Here is a 23,283-nt window from a genome sequence, read left to right on the forward strand (position 1 = left end):
TTAAACATCTGAAGTTATTACTCTTCAATCTGGACTGATCAGATTGTCCAAAAACGGTTAAAGGTTGTTCATAATATCAAAAATATATGAATGAATAAAAAACACAAATATCAGCTTGATCCAAAACTTCTATGGCCTCCAAGAAATTTTAAATGGTAGAGGTTCAATCACACTATTTCCTGTGGTGTGGTCCGCTTGAGCTTTGGATATGCTTCCTTTTTGTTTCTTAGATCTCAAATTATTTGTTAACATGGATGAATGGAGTGGATAAAATAAATAAATAACAGTGGACCCCATAGAGTTTACTCTGGTAAGAGTAATGAGTAACTCACCTAAATGTAGTAGAGAAGGGTTTCCTTAAAACATTCATAATCATATATTAGGCCTGCCTAACTGTGATTCAAATATCCAACCCACTCATTATATGTATCCCACTTGGATGAGGAATCAGACCAAGTTTCAACGGTATCCATGTCTGTATTAACTTATAAACAGATTAGATCTTAAATAAACATTGCGACGAGCCCTAAGAAGGTTTCAATAGTGGGTGTCACTATCCCACTCTTTTCTATGGTGGGTCCACTTGAACTTTGGATCTGCCCCGTCAATCAGATGCACCATTCCAGAGTGGGCCACGAGCTTAAAAATAAAGTCAATCCATGACTTGGGTGGGCCACACCACATACTATAGTTGAGAGGGTTACCCTCCCATTAAAACATTCATAATCATTTATTGGGCCCACCTAGATGTGGTTCATAGATCCAACTTATTCATTATGTGTGTCCCACTTGCATGAGGAGTCAGACCAAGTTTCATACACATCCAAAACTCATGTGGGCCCCACCAAATGCTTTTATATGTTTTAGGGATGTCTTCACACAGTTTTAGATGCTATGGCCCACCTGAATTTTGTATACGACTGATTTTTAGACTTAAAGGGGGCACATCAAATGCATGGTGTTGATGTTCTACACACATCATGGTGGGGCGCACACAGATTAACCCTATGGGAAGTTCCCATGAGGTGACCTTATAGTACCATTTCAATATTTAGGTAACTCCTTCATGGGTGTTACTCTAACCATGTAGGGCCCACCTTGATATATTTTATGCATATCGACACCATCCATATATTTTTCCATCATATTTTAGGATGTGATTTCAAATCACAAGAACTCAATAATCTCAGGTAGGCCATACCAATCAAAACAATGATGAATAACTATTAAAAACCTTTTGAAGGCCACAAAATTTTTGGATCAATTTGATCTTTGTAGTTTACTTTCATCTAGATCTTCTTTACATTATCAATAAGTTGGATTGCAAATAAACATTAATAAAACCTTACGATGGGCTCTTTATAATTTTTAATGGCGAGGCATTATATTATCATTCTTTCTAGTGGTATGGTCCACTTAAGATTTAAATCTACACAATTTTTTATACCCAGCCCAAAAATGGGTTGGAGAAACATAGGGGCAGCAAGGATACACAACACATCATCAAAATCTCACTTTTGTTATCTAACTTTTCAATTTTTCATGTCAAAATAAAAAATCTAGTTTTCTTTTTTAAAATATATATTTTTTCATAATTTTGTTTAATTTCTTAAATTTTCTTATTCAAAATATAATTTTTTTTAATCTCACTTTTATTATATAACTTTTCAATTTTTTTTGTCAAAATGCAAAATCTAGTTTTCTTTTTTAAAAAATATATTTTTTTTTCAATTTGTCAATTTTTTCACAATTTTATTTAATTTTTTAAATTTTCTTTTTCAAAATATCATTTTTTTATCAAAATTTTTTTCAAAATTATCAACATTATTCAAAGTTCTTAATTTTTTTTTCAAAATCTAGATTTTTATAACAATAGAGTTTATTTTTTCAAAATTTAAATTTTTCTTAAATATTGTTAATTATTTTTCTATGCTTCTCAACTTTTTTTTTTTTTCGAAATTCATAAGTTTTTTGAGCTTGGTAGTGGACCTGAGCATTAGAGAGGGTTTAGGACAGTCTCTAATAGAGACGGTCTAGGACCGTCTCTAATAAAGACGGTCTTTGACAATCTCTAATGAGATGGTTTAGGACTGTCTCTAATAGAGATGGTCTTTGACGAGGCTATGAGACGGTTAAGGACCGTCTCAAATAGAGACGGTCTTTGACAGTCTCAGATTATAAGTAAAAGACGGCCAATCGCCGTCTCTAATGCAGACGGCCAATGACTGTCTTAGATGACTGCATATAAGACGGTCAAGGACTGTCTCTAATGCGGACGGCCAATGACTGTTTCAGATGACCGCATATAAGACGGTCAACGACCGTTTTAAATGATTTTTGGACGTTCAAATTTTTAAGACAATATTAAGGACGGTCAGGGGCCATCTAAAATTTTAGAGACGGTTTACGGCCGTCTCTAAAGTGTCTTTAAACCAAGCAATTTTAGAGACGGTCCAGAACCATCTTGAAATCCGTCATTTTTTTTCCATTTTTCAAGTAGTGAGATACATACAGCATGGTGGAGTCCATGCGTGTGTGGGTCATATGGTTGCAATGAGGCAGGGATAAAACACATCTACCCACGGACCATGGTGACGTCAATACATCAGAGGTACGTCAGCCAATCCCTCTGGTGGGTCCCACGTGCATGCCCACCAAATACAAGATATATGTATATATCATATATCTATGTATAATATATAAGATTACTTAAATATTACAAGTTCCAGCGTCCAGGTGTGGTGGACGGATAGCTGGGATGTACAATACATCCTCCCAGCCACATACATCACAATGCTTACATCTGTAGGCTCTACCTCCACACGTGCAGCACGTATGGAGTGGGTCTCACGGCAGCCCAAAGATGGACGGACAGTTGGATGGCAAATACATCACTGTGTGCACCACCATCCAGCATCTGGACGGTCGATACAATACATACATTGTGTGGACCCACATGGGTGCTGACGTCAATACAGCAGCTATATATAGCTGCGTGCGGTACACTATCCAATCCATTTCCACGCAAGTGGGTCCCAAGTGGGGCCCACCATAACATTTATCTTCCATCCAAGCTGTTAATAAGGTCACAAAGACCAGAATAAAGGGGGAAAAACAAATTTCGTAACGATCCAATACTTCTGAGACAACCCAAAAAAAGATTTCAATGGCAGCCGTCCAATCCCACTATTTCTTATGACGTGGGCCATCTGAGTTCCACATATTGCTGATTTTTGGTGGGGGCCCACTGCCCTAAGGGGCCTACCCAATGCACGGTGTGGATGTAATCATGGTGGGGCGTTCAGAAGGGACCCCTGTTCCTGGCCCTCTGGATGCCACAACAGTGCAGGACGCTGCTGTGCACGTTGCAGCAGCAGCCCCTGCTGCTTTGTTTTTTTTTTTTTTGAAAAATCTGTATTCTCACAGTTTTTCTTAAGTAGGGCCCGCATCCAAAAAATCCAACCCATCCATTGGACTTCATAGCTCGAGACTGTCCAAAAGAGCCCAATATCCAATATGTTTTGGCGTACCGAAATATCAGGGTGAGTTTTAATAGTGAAAACCACCATTTGCTACGCTATGGCCCACCAGAACCTTCGATTAGCTCCATTTTTCGGCTCAACGCTTAAAATGAGGTAGGAAAGGGGATGGATGGCTTGGATTATAAATATATATCAAGGTGGGGCCTGCATGAGTGGCCCACCCAAAACCCTCCCTTTTTTTTACGTTAGTACACCCACTGTCAGCTCACACTTCACTGAGTTGCAACGTCCAGCGTCCCTGGACGCTGGACGGTTGCGTAAAACATATATTTAAGGTGGGCCCCACTACGGACATGCTGTCCAGGTGGGCCACCCAAATGGTTGGATGGTGTGGGTAATACACACATCAAAGTAGGATCCATCCGAGTGGGCCACACAGCCACCTATCACAAGAAAAATGAAAAGAGAGGGAGAGAGGGAGAGAAAGAAAGAGATCGAGTGATGGAGGGACCCCGGCACTATGGGCCCTCCCTTCCATGATTTACAACATACATCGAGTGGGTCCCATTCCATATGGGCCTACCGATCAAAATCAACAGTGAAGATCCTTTCTCCACCGAAATGGAAGGTCTAGATGACCCATTTTTCAAACTTAGAAAGTAAACATCATGATGGGGTCCATGGAGAATGGCCCCATCTGGAATGACCATGATAATTAAGGTGGGCCATTGGCCACATCTTAGGGTCTAAAGTGAGATCTGTACCATCAATCGGTAGGCCTCACTTGGCCCATCATAAAAATATAAAGACTAGCCTATAGAAGCACCCACCTTTGATCTCTTCTTCCTTCTTCCACCAATGCATGATACGGCTCCATAGGAACAATTTCAACAATTGAGATGAAACTTGGATGGTAGAGATGAGAGGTAGGTAGGTGGGCCACACTAGCTCTCCTCTCCCATGGAAAAGTTTTGGACGTTGGGTTACTTGTAGTTTTTTGGAAAAATGGAGAAAATGAGAGAGATAAGAGAGATGAGAGAGTGTGTGATGTAAGAGAAGTGATGGGAGAGAGGGATTGTGAGTGATGGGTGATGGGTGAGTGATATGTACTTGACATGTAAGGTATGGGTAGATTTAACTTTAGGGTTGCTTCGGGATGGGGTGTGAAGTGATGCATACTTGACCCTTGATTGATTGATTGATGTGACATTGGGTAGAGATTCTCTTGAAATTGCAAATGCAAGGCGTTTCCTCAAACTGAACGTGGGTCCACATCTCCCTGCCAAGGTATCGGATCAGTATGCAAGACGTGGTGTTGGAACCACGGCGACGGTGCGGTCACAATGGTATAAGTCTCAGATTAAACCGACTCAAATCTATGGGATTCGACTTATGGTCACGCGCAAAAGTCGATTATACGTCGCAGGTTGCCAGACTTCGAAGGGAAAGATCGCGGGAGTCGACGGAACAATATAGACTAAGATACGGGTCTTATAGATCTCCCCACCTAATAAAAATTTCATCCTCAAAATTTAAAACACGACACAACCAATACGAGCTCAACCAAGGGAGGGAAATCCTATCCGAACACAACAGGCCAACATAATCAAACACTTAAGAGATGGTGATAACGCTTGCGAATCTCAGCCTCCTGCTCCCAAAACGCCTCATCAACACTACGATGATCTAACTGGACCTCGGATCCTGATCAGAAATGATCGAAATTGAAATACTATGCAACCTCACAATCTCAACGGTAGGGAACTATATCAGAAAATCTCTAAGTTATTCAAACACGGGGATCTAACCATTCTAAGTTCTCAACAATTGAAGAGTGAAAGGGTAGCTATCAGCAGATATGTGATATTATCTTTAGGTATTCCCAAGTTATGCTCTGATACCAACTTCTGTTACGCCCCAAACTCAGGAACTGGGCTCACAAAATTCCCAATCGCCGAATCCGGTGCCGACAGCCTCCGTAGTACCCCATTCTCGGCTCCCAGCGTCCATACACCAAATTCCGTTCTTAGGATCCTATAAGGAGGATTTTACAATATACATTTAACTCATAATAAGCATAACCACAAGTTTACCCAAGTCACAAAGGCAACATCATCATCACATATCCACTAATATAAACAGTTGAATACAGTGCTGAAAGGGAAATACATATGCTAAAAATCAAAGCTCCATAAGTTCGTTGCACGCTCTAAGCTCAATGTTGCTGTAACCTGATGCCACTTGCACGCATCTATCATGCATAAGCTTATAGAAAGCTTAGTGAGTGATGAAAGTGTGTGCACAAGGTAAGTACCAAGTAAGCAATATCAGAATAAGCGAAAGTACTGACAAGTCCATGAGTCATATAATATTAGGGTACACAATGCAAATCAGTTATGCAAATAAGGAGTCAAAGCGAGCCAAATATTAGATGCCGAGGATACAATGTCATAAATCATACAATATCAAAATAAGCAAATATACTGATAAGTCTATGAGTGCCATCAGCCGTACCAAGGCTATGCGATGCAAGGCATGAGTACTAATAGTCATACCAATGCAGAAAATGGCAACCCAAAATGCAAAGTATTGTGGATACAATGTAATATGCGGTGTGAATGAAATGATCAAGCCGGAGTGAAGTCGGGATGATAGTACATAGTATCACAGGCTATGAGGTCTATCACAAAGGACTTCTATCCAAACCAGTCCCATACCTAAATTTGGATAGTCAGACTCAATGTGGTAAACTCCTAATCTTAGGTTAGTCGCGCGCCCAACCGAAATCTTAGCCATACGAAGGTACACAACAATTAGTTGCGCACCACTAGCTCGAGTGGATAGTGAATGAAACGAATGCATGAGTATGCAACTCTGTTTCGTGAGCTGATTCACTACGACATTTTCTCGATCATCATTGTTGCAGTTGATAAGGGCTTCCTGTTGGACAGGAAGGTCCCCCGTGAGAGCTATGGACCGATCTTCTCTCCTTCGACCAAACCTTTCCTCTACCCACTGCTTCGTGCTACTGGGATGAACAGGTTTGGGGGTCCCTGTAGATGGGTTGGTGAACTCTGTTTTCTGTGCTGACTCTAGCTCTACATAAATTGGGTAATGTTGTCCATCCACCACCAGGGACAGAACACATCGGAAATCCACCCCTGGGTGGAAGAGGATCTTCATACGGGCATATCCTTGAAATAATACACATCTGGTGATGGAGTCAATTTCTAGAACCTTTCCAAAATAATTCCCTAAATCCAAAAGGGTCGATTCAAACCAACCGCGAGAAGGAATACCAAAGAGCCTGATCCATGTGCCCCTGCCAAGCCCTTCTACTTCCGGTGACCAGTTTGTGATGGAATAAATTCCCATTTTGCGGTGGAGATCGGTTTCGCCCATGAAGAGATCAAGTTCCTGTCTGGTTTTGAGTTTGATAAGGACCTTTGAAACAAAGAGTTTGATGACATCAATGTTGGATGAGACGAAAGTAGACTCCCTTAAACTCTGCGTCATATGGAGCACCGAGATGAACGGTTCTGTTCTTACAACCAGGCCCATTTGGAGTTCCTGAATCTTTCTCGCTACAGATCCTGGATCTGCCACTGATGTGTATTTCTTGGCTTCTTTTTCCATCCTTTCTGTGGGCTTGGTTGCTCTGGAGGCAACCTTCGCATAAGTGTCAGCCGCGGGTGGTGGCATACCCTTTGGTAGAGGTCCCGGATCACGCTTAAGGTTTGGAGGATTGGAAGACTTGGGCTTATTAGCTCTGAGTACTGTGACCCTTCGTCCGTCAATCCGACGGCCATTTAATACATTCGTGGCATTTAGCGCATCCTGTTCGTAAAGGAAACGCATGAATGCGAAGCCTTTGGGGTGATTGGAGTGAGGACGCAGAGGGATGTAGACATTGTGAACCCTTCCGAACTTCCCAAAAATCTCACGGAGGTCATATTCAGAGCAATCAAATGGTAAGTTCCCAGTAAACAAGCTAAAACAGATAGAGGCTAGGTATCGTACCTTCCTTCTGGATCTCCCGCGGATTAAGTCTCTGCTTGGTAAGTTCCTAATGGGAGTTAGAAGGTTGGATTATTGTTATTTATTTATTTATTTGTCTTGTTTTGTAGGCTTTAGGAAGGGATGAATGGGAGTTTTGATGGCCCACTCTACAAGGTACTCTACATGTATACTTGTAGCATATGTGCAACGTAGCAAAGACATTCTTGCATGCTTTTTTTTTTTTTTTTAAAGTGAAGTGATTAATTTTAGGATTTACAGCAACCCAGACCATTGATTTGATGGGTTCCATCATGGATACACCATGAAGTAAGAATCTTACTTGGGTACAGTCCCAACCTCGGTTCCATCATGGATACACCATGAAGTAAGGCATCTATTGACTGTTACCCAGCTCATTGCTGTAGGTGGCTCAACATCTTGATTGTGTTGCAGGATTTGATGTTCCCCTTACTCATCTGAGCTAGTCCCTTCCCCTTTTTAATGTTTTATTTATTTTTTTTTTTTTTAATGTTATTGATTTGGATCCCCATTTCTTGAGTAGTTTTTAATGAAGGATCTAAAATTAAGCTAGGGAAGAAAGAAGATGAAGAAGCTGATGAAATATAGCAGGTACTTATGACAAGTTGCCTTTACTAGATTCGGCCAAATAGTTATTCTTAACAATGCAATTTCAATGTTATTTGTTTGAAATCTTCTTGACTTGGCATATGATTGGATCATCTGAATATTAGCAAATCCATCTTGAAACTAAGTTGCCACTCTCACTTGAGAATTTTACATTTTTTGCTCTTAGAAACTTAGAAAAAAAATCCAAAAGATAATAAAAATGAGTCTATCCAAAGACTAGTGCAGCCACAACGAAGTATGAAATTTTTATTTCATTGTGTTATGGTAGAAAGGGTTGGGGCTTAACTTGAACCAGGGAATTAGAATCCGGAAGCAAGCAACAAGTCGTATTGATTTTCATAACACTTACTGATCTTAAAAGGCACGTGCTAGCATTTATTTCACATATGGCATCTCTCATTGCTAATTTCTATTGGCATTTCTATAGAATCTATACTTGATATGGGATTATATGTATCAAGTTCTTGGAAGGATGTCAAATAATGCTAAGTCCACGGAAATTTTACAAAGTAATTTTTAGAGCTTAATTTAATTTCTTGAATAGTTGTTTACAAGTGATTTTCATGCCATGTTAAAATTGGTTTCATTTTTCTTGTTGCAGTACCTATGGCAGTTATTGCTTCTTTTAGGAAAATGAAAAAGCTTGTCCAAGACATTTCATTGGTTGAGGCTGCACTTAGGACCTCGTCTCAGCTTGTAAGTTTAGCATGCAGCCTCTAAGCCTTTTCAAATCCATTATCCAGTAGCTCTCTCTCTCTCTCTCTCTCACACACACACACACACACACACACACACAATACACGAACACACATCTTATTTCCATTGTCCCTTCACGTGCAGGTTGTAAGTTCTGCTGGAAAGAAAGTGAAGCGATTGCATGCATTGCCAGATATTGACATCGAAGATGCAAAGGTATTTCTATGATGGCTTCTTGATCATTTTCACAGCAATCTGATACATGACTGCCATCCTAAAAAAGCTATAAACTTCTTAATGTGTATGTTCATCTGACTCTAAGCTCTGTTTCCCTCTGTCAGCATAATCTCCTAGGAATAGGTAGTTGGCATCTGGTGGAAAACCTCCATATTCAAACAGTCGTAGAAGGTCAGAAAATTGCCCATATATGTCGCCTGCTTAGCAGTGGAAGAAGAAGAAGAAAACCCATTCATTTGACCAGACAGAGAATAACAAGTCAAGAGAGCTAATATTCCAAACATTGAAATGAAATAGGAAAAAATCAAAGAGAAAAGATGCAAATCATTCATGCAGTGGAAGATGATGTGAGATAGGATGTAAGCTATTTAACCAGGGGTTGTTCGGATGCCTGTAAATGGTTTAAGTTGTAAATGATTGTCTGTGTTTGGATAGCCTATAAATTGTTCAAGTCCTATAAATGCAGAGCCAATCTTTCCAATGGATAGCCTGTAAATGAGACGGGTAAAATGTTGTTACAGCCTGCAAATGATTTATGGGTAAAAAAGGCATTAGAAGGGACCCCTTAGCCTGTAAATGATTTACATGTAATTTAGAACTTAGCCTATTCACAGGCTTTCAAATGACCCCTTAAGACAATGGATACATGCGTCGGTGTTGGGCTCAGATCAGATAATGTGGTATGCAAGTTCATTCTTTGAACGGTTCATCAGGTGAGCTCTTTGTGCAGGCCATTTTTCCTTGGAACAAATGCTTTAAAATATTGGGTGAATGGCCTGCATCCGATGTATATGTATAGCCCCAACTGATCAGCAAATGGTTGGTATTCTGGGTAGAACATGCGGAATATGTATGTGATATCCACTCAAACCACTGTTTGAATATGGAGGTTTTTCTGGTAATGTAGTTGACTGGACTAGGCCTGCTGGTTGTTCTAAATGGTTGTATCAACTAAGCATTAATAAAGCGCTCTCTTTCCAAAAAGAATGAGGGTGGAAGCTTTATTTGATCGGTAACCTTCAAATAGATAGTGAAAAGGAATATTTCACACCTAATTCAATGAGAGAATATTACCAGAACCTACCATTTTCTGAATCATAGGGAAATTAACCCTTTTGCAGCAACAATTTCAGAAAATTTTGAGAATATCATTTGCTTATTTTATCATTAATATTTCATATCTTGTAAATGTAGGCTTGATTAAGTAACTTTAGAAACATGGATTTATATGTTGAATGTTTAATTCTTTAAACTCTATTTATATGATTATTCATTTCAATATATTAATTTATTTCCATTTCCCTTTCTTAGTCCTTTTAGTTATGGTCTTCTCTCATTTTGTGGGCTGTAGGTCAAGCAGATTTGCTAGGCTTCAACGTATTCATTGCTCATCGGGACCATGACCAGCCTTATTCATCGCGCCTGGTGGTGGTCCTTCCATGGCCACTGCGACGTTTTCTACACAAGGGCAATGAGAGGAATTTCAGCCTCAGGCGCACCGGTTCGATCCGCTAGCTCTCGAGATTCAGGTCCAAGCATAGTTGTCCAAGCGTCCACATTTCATCATTTGATAACATCTCCAGTGAAAGAGAAGGCCCGAGCAAGGATGATAACATTCGCAGTGTAAAAAAAAAAAAAAAACTAACTAGGATACATGCGTGTCACCTTTTCTTTTCTTCTCTCTCTCTTTTTTTTTTCTTTTTCTTGCTAACGTAAAATATTTGCTCTATAGCTACGGGTTATCAGTAGCCATGAGTTCTATAGCTACAGATTTAATTCGTAGCCATATTTTTTAAAATTTATAGCTATATTCAGCTACAGATTTTACTCGTAGCCTTTGATAGCATTTCAGTAAAAAGCTGACGATTTAGTGGCATCCAACACAACCGTCGGTAAAGGTCTTGACCGCTGGTAAAACCTTTACTGACCGAGGCTTTACTGGTTGTTATTTGACCGCGGGCAAAGTATTTACCGGCGGTTTTATGGGATTTTCCCGGCGGTTTTGACCGCCGGTAAAGGCCAGTTTTCTTGTACTCTTGCTAACTAGGCTAAGTTCTTGGTTTTATTAATAAACAAAATTTAAATTATTAATTTGTTTTAGTTAGGGTCTCAATTGGGTCACAAAAATCGGGTCATTAAGTGTGTGTATTTGACCATCCAATCAGTAATAATTTTCAACTTGATTCATCAAAAGATAATATGATAAATTAACAGACCAACAAAACTCCCAAAACAAAGCTGCTCATGACTATGTATAACATTTTCTAGTTTTCGTGTACGTGCGATTGAGTGGTTGGATCATAGTATATTTATATGTTAGGCCAAAATGTGGACTATGTATAACATCTTCTTCTAGCTTTGGTGTATGCACGGTTAAACGGCTGGATCATAATACATTAATATAAATATTTATATGTTAGGCCAAAATCTGGACTATGTATAACATCTTCTGGTTTTTGTGTATGTGCAGTTGAACGGTTGAATCATATTTAGTATATTTATATGTTATGCCAAAATGTGGGGTCCATCTCTCAAGCCAATCAAGTGGCAACACCTGTTTCGGGAACATAGCTTAGTTGTTCAGCCTACTTGGTTGTGACTTGATCTTGCTCTGGAACATATTCCTCAAGTTGCCTCACTAATTCTTTAGTTGTTGGGGGCAAATATGATAATATGGCAGGGCAACTAGTGCGATGAAACCTTCGTCAACAGCTTGATCAATAAGCGATAACAAGGAATTATAATATCAGTCCACGTTCAAGAGACCCACCAGTTTCTGATGGATTCCAAGCTGCGCCCAAGTAATGACTTCCAGTAGTTCTTCAAGGGTCCCTTATCCATCAGGCAGAGCAAGAAAAGCGTGAGCTTGGCGAGCCATCTCAGCCTTTCTTCGGTGTGTGTCACACAGCTCTCGCTTTTCCAAAAGTCTGACCAGTTCTCACTCTTTGCATCAAAGTCGTGGAAATAACCCCTAAAACATGGTGTCCCCCATCATAAACGGCCAGAGAAACGAGCCCCATCAGCCCCATATACCACCTTGATATACCAAATCAGTCCTTCTCACCAATTCATTTCTGAACTGAATAGCAGCTTCTTGGTAGCTGATTTTCATTCCGGGACTGCTTCCACAAAAGAAACAAATCCTCTTAAATTTGGATTTCCTCTCTTCCATCTTTTCCAAAGAAACTCTTTCCTTTCTCTATATTTCCAACTTTTCTTCAACTAATCTCTTTGAATGGAGGTATAAATTGTTGAGAAATAAACATAATTTTTTTAAAAACTGTTATACTATGGTAAATTAATAGTGTAAGAATAGAAGCTTCAAGAGAGTCACGTAGAAGGAAAGTTGAAGGAAAGTCACATGGAAACACATTTCATCTGGTCCTTCTCCTTGAAGTCTGCTTGGAACTTGATTCACCCTAGGAAACCCAAACTCAGCTAGCCAAAGTGGCTATGGAATAAGTTCGTCCCTCCCACGTTAGTGATCTTCTTGTAGAAACTTAGGCACAAAACTATCCCGGTTGATATGGCGATACACAGATTCAACATTCCCTTAATATCTAAATGTGAGTGCTACGAAGACTATTGTGCTGTTATTGTTGCTTCCTCTCCCCCTCCGAGGGATGTTGCCCCCTTCCACACACACTGATCCTTCTTCTCTCAAGAATTTTCCAGCATCTCCAACTCCTCATCCTGGGATAGCTCCGCTTCTGCAGTTGTCAGGCACTAATTGGATTCGATTTCGATGTCGAACCCGTTCCTACGACAACCCACCAGCTATACACCACCCCAATAGATAGACTTTTCCGCAGCTCTCTCCATTAGCCTCTCCTCCTCAGTTTAGCAACATTGAACATCTTAATCATTTATTCAGTCGAGGCAAAGTTGCTTCACATGTACGGAGATACTTCTCTTCTCTATTTGATGTTCCTTTCTCTGAGGACCAATCAATCGACGTGCTCATTAATCTATGGTTTAGGCTGGGCCGTCGAGTATCCAGGTGGCTTTACCTAAGGGGGTGAACCCCAATATTTGTTCTTTGGGAGATATGGCTAGGCCATAACATGGCTCGTTATGAAGGCAACCTTTTCTACACAACACGCGTTATTGCGAAGGTTCACACCAGTTTTCATAATATCGATACTATCGGGCAACATTAGCGATATCGATGGCAAGTGATACGAAACCCCTTGGAAAGCCCTTGAAATACAAAAAATTCGAAAAATCTCATGTGTCGTACGATATATTGCAAAATATCGTGCGATATCGATAGATATTATCACTTCTACCGTTTTTTATCAGGGATTTTAACATTTCCTTCACAATCAAAGGGTCAGGAATGTCAAAAAATCAGGAAAAAAAAAAAAACCAGAATATGCCCAGAAAATCGAAAAAAAAAAGGAATTCTTTCAAAATAGTGTATTTTGGTATGTGTGGAAGAGATTGCCTAATCGGAAGTTGCATTTGGTGGGCCAAAGAAATGTTTCAATGGTGGAAATCATTATTCCCACGGTTTCCTATGGTATGTATCCACTTGAGTTTTAGATATACCTCAATTTTGGTATCGACCACTAAAATGATCTGAAAAAACGGATGCACAGAGTGGATAAGACAATTGCATTCATGGTGGGCCCAATTGAGTTTACTCAGTACGATAAAAGTGTACTGCTCAGTACGCAATCCCATTTAGGCAGTTTCTAAAGGGGTGCGTGACGGACGGCCCCTTTGGGAGTTGAGTTTTAGGACCATGGGGCCCCTGGATATATATTTTATATATCCACTCCGTCCATTAATTTTAAATTATTATTTTAAATGCTGATACAAAAAATGAGTCAAATCGAATCTGTAAGGAAACCACACAACATATTAACAATAGATATTTAATTTTTATTATTTCTTATAGTGTGGTCCACTTAGACTTTTAATTTATATAATTTTTTAGCTCATCTACTAAAATTATATATCAGAATTAATGGGCAGCTTAGATGACCCCATGGAGCCCCATAAGCACTATCTATGTTTAATACCATTTAGGAGAGGAATTACGCTTTAGCTACAAATTAGCTAGGATTTAGCTACGAATTAAATCTGTAGCTAAATTTGCTACGGATAAAATCCGTAGCTAAATACTTTCAACTTCCTTAGCCTTTGCATGATTTTTTGGTAGTGAGGTGAATGCCCCACGCTTGGACTGCTCCATCAACCGAAACTGAGTTGTGAAGGCATCTCCCACTTCTAGCTTATGTAGAAATCTAAGAGTGTTAACGGCCTCTTCACATACAACATAAATTATTATATTAAACATCCATTAGTATATAATACTAAAAACTAATATTACAAGTTCAGAGTGTACTTTTAGACCCAATTAACCTAACCCAACCAAAATGAATAAGGGTTGGGGATATGATAAATTGGGCTGGGCAGCTCAGGTTGGGTTGGGACACGAGTTTAGCCTACTTGATGTAAGGTTGGACTCAGGGCGGATACTCAACCCATCCCTAGCAGGCCTAGTTGCACACCTTTGAGCAACCACCCTTTTTAAAGGTTTTGTCAAGATATATATGGTTACCAAAGTAAAACGGAGGATTAGGTTTTGACCTGAGATTGCATTTTAAATGATGATTAGAACCAATCTTTTACGTTCCTGTCATCACGTTCTAGAAGTTACGATCTTATAATCTTGCCTCGTTTATGACCCTATCCTTCTACTCTAGGATTTAAATGCAAACCATTCAAACAGTTCCAATCGGATCTAACATGCAATGCAAGGGTGAAAACGGGAACGGATCCTGCCACCTGCCCCGTGGCCGGTGATCGGTGCTCTGTGGGCCCCACCATGATGTATGTGCCCATTCCCTTCATTTATTTTTAAAGATCATTTTAGTGCTTGATACCAAAAATGATAGGAATATAAATCTTAGGTGAACCACATCACAGGAAAACAATAGTGATTGGATATCCACCATTAAAATACTCCTAAGGCCCATTGTACTGTTTATTTGACATCCAATCTGTTTATTAGGTCATACAGACCCAGATGAAGGGAAAAAACAAAGATCAGCTTGATCCAAAACTTTTATGGCCCCCAAAAAGTTTTTAATGGTCGAAGTTCATTCAACACTGTTTTCTGTAATGTGGTCCGCTTGAGAATGGAATATACGTCAGTTTTGGTCTCATGCCATAAAATGATCTAGAAAAATAGATGGACGGCATGGATGAAACACATACATCATGGTGGGGCCCACAGAACACCGACCACCAACCTTTGGCTGGTGGCGGGGGGAGTAGCCAATCCGTTTCCGGTGAAAACCCACCCCTATTAGTATGAGTGGTACGGTGGGCAGCGCATTCTGTGAAAACTTAAATGCAAAAAGAAAAAAAATATATAAAAAATCTGACAAAGGAATCTAGCCCAAGATGGGACTGTCTCCTCTTGAAAACTGTTGGGTCTTCATGCATCCACAGTCAAGACCCACTATATGCCCGTTGGATAATCGTACCATTTCTCTCGGTTAAGAGCCGTCATCACCTTCTTCTCTCAATTAGTTAATTAATTAATTAGTAGACATAATTAATTATGCTTCTATCTTAAGGACTATTTCTCATGATCTTTGTATATTCAGTCAATCATTATTAAGTAGTTAATTACGTTCCACCACGTGTATTAAAGTATATCACCGCAAATTAACTATTCCATTGCCTACCCCTTCTCTTATAATCACTTAAACTATTACCTTTCACATCTTGCAACATGTCCATGTGACACATGTGCTCCCGGATTCTTGGCAGTAAGATGTGTGTCCCCGCGATGATTATCTTGGTATCCCCACTATATATTGGTTGAACGTGTCTTTGGGCGACGGCCATCTTAGTATTCCATGATTGCCTTCTGCCAATCATATGGCCATCTTGGTATTCCATGATTGCCTTCTGCCAATCATATCAACGGCAAGGATCTAGTCCTGATCATGGGAATGCTGCCACTTATCTATTTTCTAGTTGTCCAATTTGACAATATTAAATCAAGTGTAAAGAACACTCATAATGCTGACCAACTTCTATTTAATCATTTATCAATTACTATAAATTATTTTCTATGGTATGGCCCATCTGATTAATAGAGGGGGATGAATTTTACCTAAGGTAATCCTCATAATGAGCCAATTGGATACGGTGGATGTTACACAGTGCGATAAGTTATAGGTTCTCTCCACAGGTGGACACACTACAACAAAAAGGGGATTAGTCGGCACTTTCGGAGTTGCATTGTGTCGGTGCTGAACAGAATAGGGCGCTGCTAATTGAGGTGTACAAATTCAAAAAAAAAAAAACCCTATTCATTCCTATCCCAGCCCCCGACTCTCTCTCTCTCTCTCTCTCTCTCTCTCTCTCGCTCTCTCTGTCCAACTCCACGGCACCTCTCTCTACAACTCTATGAACGGACTCTCTGCTGCAACTCCAACAACTACCCACTGCAACTCTCTCTCTCTCTCTCTCTCTCTGTCTCTGTCTCTCTCTCCCCCAGCAAGAGCTCTCTCTCAATCGGGCGGCGAAGAAACCTCCACACGTGGCACAATCACTCTCGATTTCCCTCTCTTAGTTCTCTCTCCATCTCTCTCTGTGTGTCAATGTCGCCCTCAATCTCTCTCTTGAGATCAGTATCTTCAATGTTGAAACCCTAATTTGGATTTTATAATGGCGAATTCCTAATTAGGGATTTACGATGTTGAAACCCTAATTAGGGATTTACTATGTTGAAACCAAACATTTGAATCTTCAAGCTATTATCCTGCGGGTACGAAACATTTGAATCTCCATGCATGTCATATGCCATATTTTATAGATCATATACCTTTCTTCTCTTTTCTTTTTCCATATATACTCACCCTGATTTTTCCCATGTCAGTTAGTTCTCAATTGCTTATGGATATGTTCATTTAGCTAATGTTGGGCACATGATGTTTGAAACACTCTTGATTTATGCATTGTCTTTAACTTACCTGCCTGATCTTTACTCCTACATCAGCTCTAATTTTCCAACATTGATTCTGATTGGAAGTTTATTACTGGATTTTAGGAAGGAATTGGAATTTTGTAGAGATTATTGTAAGTGTTGTTTGTGTATATCTTGTTTTGAGTTGTTCTTGTTCCATTTTTTTCAGGATTATTTGGGTAATTTTTGCTGTATGATTCTGTTGTCTTGAGAAATCTAATATTTGAAGTAGGACTGAGTCTGAATTTTAGAGATTTCTTTTTTTTTTTCTTTTTTTTTTCTTTTTTTATATTCTTTGGTGGGTTTGAAAATTTTGAGAATGGCAGCTAATTTCTGAACACAACCTGTTTGTTAGATGACTCCTTTCTTTCTACTTCTGGTATTATGGCAGTATAGCTTTTTGTTGTTGTATTACTGAAACTTGGAGGAAAGGATGCATCTATCTGTAAGGTGGTGTAAATAGTGCAATTGCATGTTTTGTATTAGTGTAAAGGGTGTCTGTAGTTTTTAGACCATTTTTTTGTTTTTGTTTTTATTTTTTGTGTATGATTTGCAATAGAGGATTTCCAAGACTGTTTTCTCAAGTATAGATGGAAAGGCAATTTGTATGGAATGCTAGGCCATATGGAAATGCTGGTTATTCCAGTGGAATTGTATAATATCTCCTTGAATTTGTTTCTTATGGGTTTTCCTTTCACGTTGTAGAGAAAGATTTAGATTTAGGTTCTGACATGTATTCGGATGGATCAGATATCTTAGAGCAATTGATAAGAAAAAGGCAAGAGAACTAAAAGATACAGAGGTAGAATTGCAGCTCAATATCAAAGACAAATCAGATGAGTTTAGATTGCCTACAGAAGAGGCACTTCTCCATTAATTCTACTTCGAAGTTCTCCTGGTTCATTTTGAATTTGGAAACTTGAGGCTCTTATGATTTTCCTTTAGGAGCTTCAAGAAGAGGCACGGTGACCACCAGATCTTCCAAAATCTTCAGCGCAGAATAAAAGAGTGTGCTATCTCTCCGTCAATCCTCTGCATTTTCTCCTCTCTCTCTCTCTAATTATAATTTTTGGATTGATACCCTTTACTAATTATATCATTTTCAGCATTGCTATGATATAGTTTTATTTTATTTTTTCTTAAATTCAGATGTTTCCAGTTGCAGAGCTTGCAGAACTTATTAAAGTGTTCGAAAATCCATGACCCACTTGCTTGGACAAATGTTCTAAAGGTGAAAAAAGACTGGCTTTATTCTAATCATACTATTATTCTTTAATTTGTAATAGCTTGGGTTGGGTCAAAATGTTGTTTTGTTGATCATAATAATTTTTACAATCTATCACATAGACTGTTTTTTTTTTTAGACCTGAAAACAATCTAAAGGGCCTCTTGCTTATTTGAGAAATTTGTTGTTGTTTCTGATTTTTCTGGAACACTATAATCTCCAAGATCAATTCATGGGGTTATTCTACCATAAATTTCTTTGCTCCCATGAGCCGCTATGCTAGTTCTGACAAATGGTGAAAGCCTTGCATAATGCTGGAATTGAGGTATGGTAGATCTTCCATTGTGAGCCATGCTAACTGATTGACATGTATATAAATTTACTGTCTTCCTTTAATATATTTACTTTGTCACCTAACTTGTTATGGACCATCAGCTGAGATTGACTAAAGGTCGTTAAGGTTGTTTTGTTGAGACATGAGTGACAATCTTAGTTAAAAATGCCATGACTAGCCGAATCTCGCACTGGGCTGCTTGCTTATGTTCTTTCTTCTTAGCAAATGCTTTAGCTCTTAAATGCTACAGAATTCAACTAAACATGTGCATATTCCATTTGCTTAAATATTTAACTACTGCATAATTGTCTTGTTGCTGATTGTGATCTCTTTCATACTAATCTATTTACAGGTTTATTACATGCTCGATGTTGACAACAATTCTCAATTGCTTAATTTCTCTGGATGTGGTACTTCCAATCATTCCCTTCAATTTGTCCAGCCTTTTCCATCAAAGTTCTTTCTTATGACATCTTTTAAAGCCAACTCTGTTAATATACTATTAAGCTTCATTTCCTGATGAACAATGCTAAGAGAATTTGTGGCACACATGCGATATTTGGGCCACCGTCATGTCATGATCACGGTGAAACAAATCATACCAAACAGAGCATGGGAAAGACTGTTATTTTCCATATACTCATATATGAGCAATAGCTGATTTCCTTCCATACAGCATCCATAGAGTTTTACAAGATGCGGGTGTTGCAAAGCAGAAATCATGCCTATCTCATCCACAAACTGATACAGCATCCATAGAGCTTTACAAGATGCGGGTGTTGCAAAGCAGAAGTCATGCCTATCTCATTCACAAATGGGTATGCAAATCTATTTACAATTGGGGAATTTTTGTACTGGGTTTTGCATCATTTGATGTTTTGGAAAAGCCTGCAGTTGTTCCTTGCCTGATTTGGTGTTTCTATAGGAGGAGCAATCATACAGTCACAACCTCTTATTGTTTTGGAAAAGACTAAGTGCATTCTTTTGATTACACAACTGGCTTGAAGTATTTTTTAGAAACTTGAGATTGTGTGTGCATGGTGTGGGTTTACACTCTTATATAGTTGAGGCTGCCATCGTAAATAATATTAAGATGCATCTCTGTTTAATTAATTTCAGTCCATTCATAGCCCTTGATTACATACAGATCTTTCCTTCAAAGAAGGAAATAAGGAATGGCCTAGAGAAGCCCTCTTATAGAATTACCGTGATCTTTCCTTCAAAATATTTTGCTGTAGGTGATGTGGTTCTGTTTAATTTGGGAGACAAGCTTCTTGAATGGAATTACCGTGAGCTTACATTTTGTGTTTTCATTTCAAAATTCAGGCAAAAGCTCTTGCGGAGAAAAATATGCGTGACATTCTTGTTCAAGGGGAGCAAGCAGAGAGAAATGTAAAATATCTGTTCACAGTTCAGAAACTCAAGGATTTTCAGACAGCTGCTCTCAAGGCCAGGAATGGCTACGACTCATTCCATATTGCTGCTAAGCAGGGCCATCTTGGTAAGCATTTGATTTGATTTGATTTATTTATTTATTTTTAATTTTCGTCTTTTCTACTTCTACATGGACGGATAGTTTACATTGGCATGCCTGTTAAGTGTTTTAAAATTTCATTTGCTTGGGATTTTTTGGCCAAGCGATTCTAGTTGGCATTTAACATAATCAAAATTGATTATAAATGTTTAATCATTTATGGGAAAATTGTTAGTTCCGGGCTTCCAGCAATGCTTTCCTTTTGCTTTAGGCAGTTTGCTTTTTCTCTTAAGGATAGTTTCTGATCAGCAGTCTGTTTGACATTGATTTTATTTGTTAGGCCCAATGTTCGACTAGAGATTGCTATCTTCTCTAAACAAATGAAACCATGAAAGCTTTGGTGATCTTTAACACCTCATAAAATAGCAGGAAGATCTTGGGTATTTTTCTTTGGTGTACTGACAAATTGTGTTTAGCACGTTTGCCAGAACAACTTGGTGTTTGTGGTAGTAAGGAGAAAGACATGTGTTAAGCTGCTAGTGTTTTCCTGCTCTCTGTTCCAATGTCCAGGATTTGATGCCTGAGATCATCAACGGGGATCTCAGAATTCCGAACTAATTGCAAGTTAATTTTCCACGATACTTGGAGGAAAGATCGGCTAGATCTTCCTTCATGTTAGGTCGGCCTTTGTCTAGAGACCGGGACGTGGTAGTTCGAACTTCGATTAAGGTCGGAAAATGGGCATCATAATGCTGACTGAGCTATAAGAAGTGAGTGAGTTCACGCTTATATAAGATGTGAACTTCGATTAAGGTCTGCCCTTGATTCATGCATTGTGCACATTTGTTAATCTATGTGCCTACACATGTCAATGTTGCATACAGTGGCATGTTTGTAAATACTATAAGGAACATGCATATTTGGTGCATTTGTCTTTCATATCTAAAAGGAATAGTGCCTTCCTCGATAGGAATTCCAACATCAGTTGCCCTGCCCTTTGGAGTTTTTGAGAAGGTTTTGTTAGATGATTCAAACCAGGTTTGTCTCATCTCATCTCATGTCACTTAAGTGTATCCAACATCAATAGAATGCTAATTCTAACATATCGACCTTTGAAACCTTTCCAAAATTATCAGAAATGACATAGGTGATTATCAAGCAAATGCTAGATGTGTATGCCTAGATGAGGGCTTCACTTGGTGAGGCATGCATTTCGTTCTCATGTTTTGATTTTTGATGCTTTTTTTCTTTTTATTGTTTGAATTGTGTAAAAGGGAGCTGATTGAGGTGATATGTTTTTGTTGTATTTTTTTAATGAGATTTTATGGATTTTTATTATTATTATTTTATTGTTTCTTTGAGTGTGGCATTTCAAGTGAAGAGAAGGATATATTTGGTTTATGGGGGAGGGAGTGTGGGATTGATGGGTTTGATCTCCCAAGCTGTTTATGATGGAGGCTGCCATGTTCTTGGGTAAAGAAATCAGGCCCTCAAAAGCAGAATTTATTTATTATTTTTTTTATTTTTTATTTTTTTAAAGTTCTGTTCATGAAAGCTTTTGGTATACCAACTATGGATTTCTGGGATTAGTGTCTTTTTAGTATCTTTCTTTTAATGTGACTGGCAAGGTACCGTGGATATAGGTCATGACAGCATTATTTATTTATTTATTTATTTTTGTAAATTGATAATTTCATTAAACCTCAAAAAGTGTCATGACAGAAAATTTTCGCACAATGGAATGCTCTGTTAAGCCCCATCTTTTATTTATTTGTTTGTTTTTTCTTTTTAGTTTTTTGAGAGATGATTAAACCCGTAATTGTGCTATGTGATATTTTCCTTCTCTTCATAAAGTGAGCATCATGGTTTAGTACAACTCTAACATGATATGCAAAATGGTTGTTTTGAACTACGGTTCTCTGTCAGAGTTTGGTTTCCTTGGATTCGAGTTGGGTTATTCAATGGAAAATCCAAATAATTGGTTGTGTGGGAAGTAGTTGATGCATGTCTTGTTGTCATCTGATAGGGAAGAAGAGAATTGAACTTGAAATATGCATTGGACAGAATGGTAACACCGCAAATATAAAAGCTACCAAGCGTGGTATGTCATCAAGTTTAGAGATGAAGATTGATGAGCTGCGGAAAGAGCTCTCTTCAAGTCATGAAGGAATATTGCCAAATACCATTCTTTCCACCCAACAGATCAGCATGTTAAGCGCCGAAAAACCAACTTCCATGGAGCAGCTAAGGACTAGCCTGGTTCTGACTATCATAGGAGTAGTTTTCAAAGGGCTAATGGTGGGTGATCTACTCTTCTCGTTGCATACAAGTGGGGCAATCCAGAGTTCAAATCACTTCAGCCTTTTGACGCCACTCATGTTAGGAGTAGACCATATAGAGGATTTGTTTTTATTTATATTCAAGACCATTTATTGTAATAAATTTTTTTTAATATTCAGTTTTATTTGTATTGCATCATTTTCATTTTTCAAATATTTAAAAAATACAGGTTTTGATTGAATTATATATAATAAAAAATTACTGGCATGGTAGAGCCTGAGAAATCCATACAAAGGCTTTTAGCGGCGCTCGTGTAGAAATCTTACGGCGCTTTTTTACGAGAAAAAGTGTCCACAAACCACTTTTGCCGGCGCTCTGAGTGATTTTAGCAGCGCTTATTCGCGTCGGGGAAAAAGATAATTGCGGCGCTCATAAAAGCACCGGGAAAAGTTAACTAGCGCCGCTATTACCTTTAACGACGTACCCATTTATCGGTGCTCGATTAGCGCTGCTAATAAAATCAGCGGCGCTTTTAGGGACTTTTAGCAGCGCTTATGAGCGCCACTAAATGTCCCATTTGTTGTAGTGACGTACGGGTACTTACAGATCAACGGGTTGGATGTTAGCATTTCTCCAATTTCTCCTTTACTCTTTCCAACTTTGGAAAAAGCAGTAATGGGGTGCAATATGCATCAAAAGAAGAGAGTAGCACTAAGTGGACAGAGTTCCCCAACCATAAATGCATGGCCCACCTGATGAGTGGATCTTTTTTCTAGCTTTTGTTCGGTGATCTAATAAAAAAAGAATGAATGAATGAATGAAAGAAAAGAAAAGAAAAGAAAACTAAAAAAAGACCTTTATGCCATGGTCCACCCTTTTCATGGCTCCGATTTCCAACCAAAGTGACACGTTAGT

At 38.8% G+C, this 23,283-nt stretch overlaps 1 protein-coding gene, 1 long non-coding RNA gene and 1 pseudogene across 5 annotated transcripts in view; 2 read left to right on the forward strand and 1 right to left on the reverse strand.

The window, feature by feature from the left end:
• Positions 1–10,766, forward strand: part of LOC131232795 (uncharacterized) — a 33,491-nt gene extending 22,725 nt beyond the window's left edge. Inside the window, exons 2-6 of one of the 4 annotated variants that reach the window (XR_009164939.1) lie at positions 7,610–7,655; positions 7,761–8,111; positions 8,731–8,825; positions 8,970–9,041; positions 10,414–10,766. This is a non-coding gene — a long non-coding RNA (uncharacterized LOC131232795). The other 3 variants (XR_009164940.1, XR_009164938.1, XR_009164937.1) reach the window with 3 other exon arrangements.
• Positions 10,767–11,602: 836 nt separating this feature from the next.
• LOC131232794 (cytokinin riboside 5'-monophosphate phosphoribohydrolase LOG7-like) lies at positions 11,603–12,243 on the reverse strand (annotated as a pseudogene).
• A 6,329-nt stretch (positions 12,244–18,572) lies between these two features.
• On the forward strand, positions 18,573–20,143 carry LOC131232337 (uncharacterized). Its single transcript, XM_058228571.1, has 4 exons — positions 18,573–18,605; positions 18,967–19,024; positions 19,266–19,432; positions 19,941–20,143. The coding sequence occupies exons 1-4, from the start codon at positions 18,573–18,575 to the stop codon at positions 20,130–20,132; spliced, it is 450 nt and encodes a 149-aa protein (XP_058084554.1). The 3' UTR covers positions 20,133–20,143.
• The last annotated feature ends 3,140 nt before the right edge of the window (positions 20,144–23,283 follow it).

The sequence above is a fragment of the Magnolia sinica genome, chromosome 18, assembly GCF_029962835.1.
Source record: "Magnolia sinica isolate HGM2019 chromosome 18, MsV1, whole genome shotgun sequence".
Classification (NCBI taxonomy): domain Eukaryota; kingdom Viridiplantae; phylum Streptophyta; class Magnoliopsida; order Magnoliales; family Magnoliaceae; genus Magnolia; species Magnolia sinica.